At 56.6% G+C, this 7,358-nt stretch overlaps 1 protein-coding gene across 2 annotated transcripts in view; it reads left to right on the forward strand.

Moving 5' to 3' along the window:
- SFSWAP (splicing factor SWAP) overlaps positions 1-6,179 on the forward strand; it is a 68,889-nt gene extending 62,710 nt beyond the window's left edge. For both annotated transcript variants that reach the window (XM_028095835.2, XM_028095836.2), the window contains 3 exons: positions 4,373-4,537; positions 5,560-5,632; positions 5,844-6,179. In XM_028095835.2, the coding sequence (XP_027951636.1) occupies positions 4,373-4,537; positions 5,560-5,632; positions 5,844-5,909 (304 nt within the window). In that variant the 3' untranslated portion in view covers positions 5,910-6,179. The remainder of the gene's footprint in view (positions 1-4,372; positions 4,538-5,559; positions 5,633-5,843) is intronic.
- Positions 6,180-7,358: the final 1,179 nt, after the last annotated feature.

The following is a 7,358-nucleotide window of genomic DNA, read 5'->3' on the forward strand; positions in this document are numbered from 1 at the left end:
ATGGAGGTTCCTCAAAATGTTCAATATAGAACAAATCTACAATCAGGTCATCTCACTACTGGGTGTTTACCCAAAGAAAATGAAAATACTGTTTGGAAAAGACACATGCGCCCCCATATTTATTCAGTACTGTTTACAACAGCCAAACTGGAAACAGCCCCGTCCATCGACTGATGAAAGGATAAAGAAGATGTGTTATATCTACCACAGAATACTACACAGCCATCAAAAAGGAGGGAAATCTTGCCATTTGCAATGATATGGGTGGAACTAGGGGGTATTGTGCTAAGTGAAATAAGTTAGAGAAAGACAAGTACTACAGGATTTTACTCATATGTGGACCTGTAGAAACAAAACAGACCCACAAATACAGAGAACAAACTGGTGGCTGCCGCCGGGGCCCAGGAGATCATGGCCTGAAGGCATCCTGGAGACGAAAGGCCCAGCGTAGGGAGTCCAGTCAGAGGTGTGGGTGGCAGACGGCAGCGTCACCCACTCGTGCAGTCACTGTGGTGGCCAGAAACTAGTACGACACTGAGTGTCGTCTGTACGTCCGCTTTTTTTAAAAAGGGGGGGCGGATAGAAAACAGACTAACGGTAAAACTAAAAGATGGTTCTTTGAAAATGATCAAAAATCTATGTCTTCATTTAGATTGATCAAGAATGAGGGGCGCCTGGGTAGCTCAGACGTGATCCCGGGGTCCTGGGATCGAGCCCCGCATCGGGCTCCCTGCTCGGCGGGAAGCCTGCTTCTCCCTCTCCCACTCCCCCTGCTTGTGTTCTCTCTCTCGCTGTGTCTCTCTATCAAATAAATAAATAAAATCTTAAAAAGAAGAATGAAAGAGCCTACAGACATTAAAAGGAGAATGAAGAAATCTTTTTCTAATTAGGTTGACAACTTGGGTGAAATGGACAAATTCCTGAAAGATACCAAGTGACCACACTGTCAGCAGAAGAAATAGAAAATCTAAATAACTGCGTCTGCCAAAGCATTTCTGTATCATTTAAAACCACCAAACTCCAGGCCCAGATGGCTTCCATCAGTAAGTTCTAACAAACGTTCAAAGGAGAAGAGAGACCAGTTTGGGCTCCGTGGCGGTGGCTCCTGAAGAGCACGTGGGCTGGTGGGCGTGTCAGGAGGGGTGTGCACACAGGAACGGGGGCGCGCGTGGTGTTCACAAACTGAAACGCTGAAGAACACAGCTGCAAAGACGCTAGAGAGCATCCTGTGATCTGCGCCCAGCAGGGTAGTGCAAGGAGACGCATCCCAACAAGCAGCTCTGTCTCCAGGACTGCGAGATTCGTTAACGTCCACCAGCGACCCTTGTAATTCACTGTTTGCACAGAGTAAATGAGAAGAGTCCTAGGACGTCCCAGCAGATGCAGGAGAGCTGTTGGCCACGCTTTTCAACTGTTCACTAAGAAGGAAACAGGGAGACACAGAGCGCTGAGCGAAGGGAGTAGAAGGAAGTATCTGGCGGTGATGGGGGCACACTCGCCACCCCCAGGACCAGCAGCCGGGTGGCCCAGACAGCAGGGCGAGAACAGGGGGGGAGAGGCATAAAGACTGGAAAGGAAGCGTTTCCTTCTGCATTCCAGCCTGGAACAGTTGGGAAGGTGACGTGCAACCGTATCCAAGTAACAAGCTACTTACGGGTAAGCGAGAGAAGAATTTCCGAGAGAAGAATTCTAAGAACCGTAAGAACGCACAAAGCCCGTGTTTGTGGATGGGAGGGCAGCGTCCCTCAGGTTTCTTCTCCCTGAAATGACCTGTCCACACAGCACCGCCCCAGCAGGACTCCACGGGTGTTTCGTAGAAATGGGCAATCGGGATCTCTCGTCTGTGTGGAAACATGGAGGACCTGGAGTAGCCACAACAGTCTTGCAGAAGAACAGGGTTGGAGGCCGCTTCCTTCCAATTCCAGACTCATGGGGAACCACCAGGTAAGACCGTGAGTGGACGCCCTAAAACGGCAGGTTGCCAAGAAGTTTGGGGAGCAGAGATTTGCAGCGAAACCCGTTCCAGCAGCTGTCTGTCTGAGCGGAAGAAAGTGGCCTGTTCCACAGGCACACAGCTTAACTCAGGGAGGGTCACAGACTCCAGCTGAAGGTCCCCGCAGATGTGGAAACCCCACCAACAGGGAGGAGAGTGGTGAATGTGAGCTTGCTGACCTTCACTCAGTCACGGCAAAGAGCGTGAATAGTCGGACCGCACGCCAAGAACCCTCGCCGTGTCTCTGACAAGGGCTCGTGTCGATTCCAGACAGAAACCACCCGACTGAGGAGCGGGTGGGTAACTCAGAAGTTCACAAAACAGTCCACAGACATAGCCCGCGGACACAGCCCCGAAGAGCAGTCGAGCGCAGTAGCCTCTGCCAGGTTCAGTGCAGGGCGACCACAGTGGGGCCGGCGATGGGGACCACGGGGCGCCGGGAGCAGTGGGGCGGCTTCCTGTGACGCCGAGCACCAGCACTGCCGCCCCGCGGTCCGTCCCCGTCCACCCGCCGGGAACATTTATCCGTAGAAGCACCTGATCTGTCATTGTCACGACAGACAACGCACACGTCTGTTCCCGGAAGAGAGCACAGATGTGCTGGCTGGTCGCACACCCTGATGCTTTGGCAGCAGAAAGAAGCCGACTGGGGACATGGCTCGGCGTGGACGGGCGACGGGAGCATGGCGCTGTGTGATTCTGCCTCCGTGAGGCTTTTATCGATGGGACAGAAATCAGAGCCATGGTTACCTGTGACCGTGGGGAAGGGGCTCCGCATGACCAGAGGCAGCAGGGACGGAACTTTCTAGAAAGGGGGTGTTCCTGATGGTGAGAGGAGTGTGGGTATCACAGTGTCGACACTTGTCATCAAGCACCCGACAGCACTTAAAACCATCCTGTTTCTCTGGATGTGAGGTGCATCTCACTTGTTTTTAGAGGAACGAATCTCTTAATTCCTGAAGCGAACGCCAAGGCAGGTGTGTCACGTGGCATAGCTGTATTCAGACTGAACCTGATGTGCAGCCGGGACGGCTCCTGCGTTCACAGGGGCAGCCACAGACTCGCCGGACTTGCCCTGTTGTCCTGTGCTACAGAATGTTCCTGTATCTTTGCTGCTTCCTCTGAAATTAGCACGTGTCTACAGACCTAAAACGGCACCCAGCTTTTGCAGTTAAGAAACCAGGTGTGTGGCACGGTTTCCACGTATGTGTGTCCAGCACTGGGAGCAGCATCTGCCTTTATGGACCTCTTCTTCTCTGTGCCGGCCAAGTGGAAGCTGCCGGGCTACGCCCCAAGGGCCAGCCCTTGTGAACACGGCGGAGCTGGGGTGCCCTGAGCCATACCCTGCTGGAGTGTCCCATGGCTTCATCGGGGCGCACATGTGCCTTTGCATGAGAGTACTGTGGGGAGCCCCGAGAGCAGGGCAAGTGGGCGTATGGACAGGCCGTGGGTGTCCCCAGGTGGGGAAGGGTCTGTCTGTGAGCCGCTCTGCATCTCAGAGGCGCCGAGCGGAGGGGGCTGTGCGGGGGTGGCCCTGGACGTCTAACTCCGTGAAGACATGCAGGCTCCCGCCATTGTGAGGCCCCATCACCTATGGGACCCACATGGGCACATGTGACGGTCTCAGGATGGCACTGACCGCACACAGACCCTACAGCAAGTACTTGGTCACCCATCAGTCACCCATCCGTCGTGTGTGATGGGGCACAGTCTCCAAAAAGCAGGGGACCATCATGTCTGGAGGAGGCAGAGGGGCCACGAGCAAGGAGGCCTGGTGCTGGTCTGGACAACACATCACTCTTATCTCCTGTATATATTCTCTTTTTTTCTTAAATGTTCTTTGGGGAGTCACAGGAGGGTCACAGGGCAGGGCGTGCGCTGGAGCTTCACGTTTTGGGGCGTGGGGGGTGGGCTGGGGTCTGGAAGGGGATGTGGGCAGAGTCAGCTGCTGGGCGAGCGGGGACGGGCTCTGCAGTTCCAGGAAGTGTAGGTCGGGGGCCGGAGCTGTTGTGCCCGCGGCCCTTGGCTGTGACCCTCCCCAGCTCTTGCTCAGAGTCCTCGTCACGTCTGCGGACACAAGGAACGAACAGCACTTGGTTACTCTTCTTAGGTTTTTTAAATGCAGATAAAGTGCTGACCGTGTTTCCAACCCCATAGGCCTCTTGAGACAGGGGACAGGCCTCCTACAGGGGGTGGCCTTCCTTCACTTGTGTGTGACTTTGCTGCGTCTGTCAGTTGTGAGCTAAATAAAACGTGCATGGCTTTTAGAAGGAGTTAGCACGACGGGCAGCTGAACCCACCAGCTGTCCCTTGGAAAACACTCGAAACTCCTCCTTCCAGAGCCCGCTGTATCTTTGCCTGAAACCACTTTCTTTGCAGAAGCCCCCACGAGAAGAAGAAGAAGAGGCGCTCACGGTCACGGACTGAGTCCAAGGCCGGGTCCCAGTCGGCATCCCCGAGCAAGCAGGCCACGCGCCGGCACACGGCCCACTCGGCCAGCATCTCTCCCGTGGAGAGTCGGGGCTCCAGCCAGGAGCGCTCCAGGTACTCTCCCCACGTGCTCCCCGTGTGCCGCTGGGCAGAACTGGGCTCCAGCCTCGGGAGTGCGGTTTGGAAGCTGCTCCCAGGCCCCGGTTCTAGGCAGTGGGAATATCCCCGAACGACCAGTCCTCTCGGTGTTGGTCCCTGGAGTGGGCCGGCCACCTCCCCAGATGCTGACTAGAGGACTCCCCGCTGTCTTATCCACTGGGAAATGGTGCCTTAGTTGATGGCAGCCGTCCTGAAACCACTGACGTGGTGCCTTTGTCCTCGGCGAGGGTGCCTGGGGCGGCATGGCCCCGGCTGCAGGGCCCGGCGTGATCACGGGGAAGGCAGGCACAGGGGTCAGTCACCACTCACCCCAGGCCACAGGACTCAGGGGTCGAACCAGCACCGCCTGACAGATCAGGCCAGGTGACATCAGAGTCCACAGCTGACTGTCACGTGAGCAGCCTGGCTGGCGCCATAGATGTACACGTCCCCGTTGCCCGGGGCTGTCAGGAAGCATTTGCCAGATCCCCCCACTGCCCACCCACCGAGACCTGGGCAGGGGTTTGGGAGCGAACCTCTGCTCACTGTTGGTTACAGACCCACTGCCTTCAGTGTAGGTCAGGGACCCGAAACTGAAGTACGGGTTCGTAAGTAGTAGGCACACACAGCTCCCAGAGATGGGTCAGAACCTAAGACATGGCTTCTTTGAGGGCGCAGGTAGATAAGTGCGTGTGGCGGCCTCGGAGACCAGAGTCCGGCATGCGGCCCCGAGCGCCTGCCCTCCGCGGGGTGGCGGCTCCCTGCGGCTCCAGCCTTCTGCAGCTTCTGTCCTCGTCACTATGTGTGGTTCACGGGGTGTTCACGGGAAAATGCTTTCTGAGTTAGGCTGCATTTTATGAAGTATTTCAGACATCTGTAACGTGAGATATGAAAGCAAAATGTATGTGTATAACGATCTCTTTTTTAAAGACACTAGTCACAAATACGACAATGCGTCTAAGTATTTTTAAGCCTGTGACCTCTCTCTGTTCACTCAGGGGAGTTTCTCAGGAAAAAGACGGCCAGATCTCCTCGGCAATTGTCTCCTCCGTGCAGAGCAAAATAACTCAGGTAAAGCGCCCCCTCCCCCCTTCTCCAGGGGGCCAGCTTTCCCTTGGGGTCCCCATCTCGGCCCCGCCGGTGGGCCCTGACCCTGGAGGGCTGCGGGGTCCCCACAGCGGGCCTTCTTGCCGACAACGTTCATGGGGCACTCCCATACCCGCGGTCCGTGTGCCGGGTCTGAGCAGGAAGCCATAGGGACCCTGTGGGTCTCTCCCTGCAGGATCTCATGGCCAAAGTGAGGGCGATGCTCGCCGCTTCCAAGAACATGCAGACCAGTGCCTCCTGAGACGCGGGCGTCGCCCTGGCCCAGCGCCCGGGCTGTGGGGGCCGGAGAGCCAAGCAGCTCCCGCGTGCACAGACCCATCCAACGCCGTCCACATTCTCCCCCAGGGACGCCCCTGGGCAGTTGGTGGTTTTTGTAAATTAATTTTTGATGACATTTTCAGTTTAAGATTTTTGACCAGCAGTCTCTTACCTGTATATTTGTAAATAATATCATGTTTCTGTGAAAATGTATTATCAAATAAAATGGGAGGAAAACACCTTTTCTAGCTAGCGACTGTGGGGCGGTTCTTTCCTTGTTTGGCTTGTGTGTTTTCACCATTTGTCGTCTGTCATGGGACTCCCGAGCCACCGTGGGCGCCGGCAAGCTGGGTCGCACGGAGAGACCGTTCCCGGTCTGGGCCTTAGTCAAACCACCATACATAAGGCCTTGGCGCCCGGTGGTGTTCCAAGGTTCGGAGCGGTGTTGCTGTACGTCACCGCCCGCGGCCCAGCCCCTGTGGCCCAGTCTGCCCACTTCCTAGAGCGCCTTCTGCCCCGGATGGCAGGGAGGGGCGGGCGGCGGGTCACTGGAGGGCCCTCAGCAGGTGAAGCAGGGGTGCAGAGCAGAGGAAGGAGCCCCTGCCCACCGTGCACTGGTCAGCCTCGCGCAGCGCTCTGCTTCGTCTCCCGTGCCTTCCAGACGCACCGTGGTGGCTCGCAGGCCCGTCTCTCACCAGTCAGACTGGTGCCCCCCACTGGAACGCACCTGGATTCAGCCTGCGGCCTGGCAGCAGCTTTCCCGGCAGAGCGCGTCCCCGGCTGTGCAGGGACAGGTCACAGCTTTGAGTTTGATGGGTGCACCTGCTGTCCGGAAGGCTCTTCCCCAGCCCCGTCCGTGCCCTTGCGCGCCCTCCCCAGGGTAGTGTGACCTCAGACACTGTTGGCTCTGGTGCGTCATTTCTTAATTACGGGTGAGATGGAGCAGCTTCTCTTAGATGGAAACATCCGTGTGTATTTTTTTCTGCCGAGCAGACTTTGTCTCTTGGCCGGCCGTTACTCTCGAGTGTCTTACTGAGGCCCAGCACTCTGAATGTTCCGGTGAGCCCTTTCTGCACGATTTATTTTTAAACAGTTTTTTTCTAATTTGTCCCTTGTCTTTGGTTGCAGGTTTTTACGTGCAGACGTTGCTTTTGTAGGTAGCCATTCGTTTTTCTCACGGCCTTGGGCAGGCCCGTGCGAGCCGCTGGCAAACCCGCTTTGTCCCTCGTTACTTGTTCGCGTTTGGCTGTGTCATTTCGTCTTGAAGGAACCAGAAGCAAGCGTGGGGGGGGGGCGTCGCCAGGGCCGATGTGGCAGGACAGCCGCAGCGCTCAGCGTGGGACGTGCGTCCCCAGCAGTGCCTGCAGTCGGACCCCGTGTGACGTGGCGTCTGGGAGCACGGCAGGGCCGCCTCGCGCCCGGGGTACCTCAG

The sequence above is a fragment of the Eumetopias jubatus genome, unplaced genomic scaffold, assembly GCF_037043125.1.
Source record: "Eumetopias jubatus isolate StellerSeaLion01/CBP00866 unplaced genomic scaffold, mEumJub1_p1.0 scaffold_16, whole genome shotgun sequence".
Classification (NCBI taxonomy): Eukaryota; Metazoa; Chordata; class Mammalia; order Carnivora; family Otariidae; genus Eumetopias; species Eumetopias jubatus.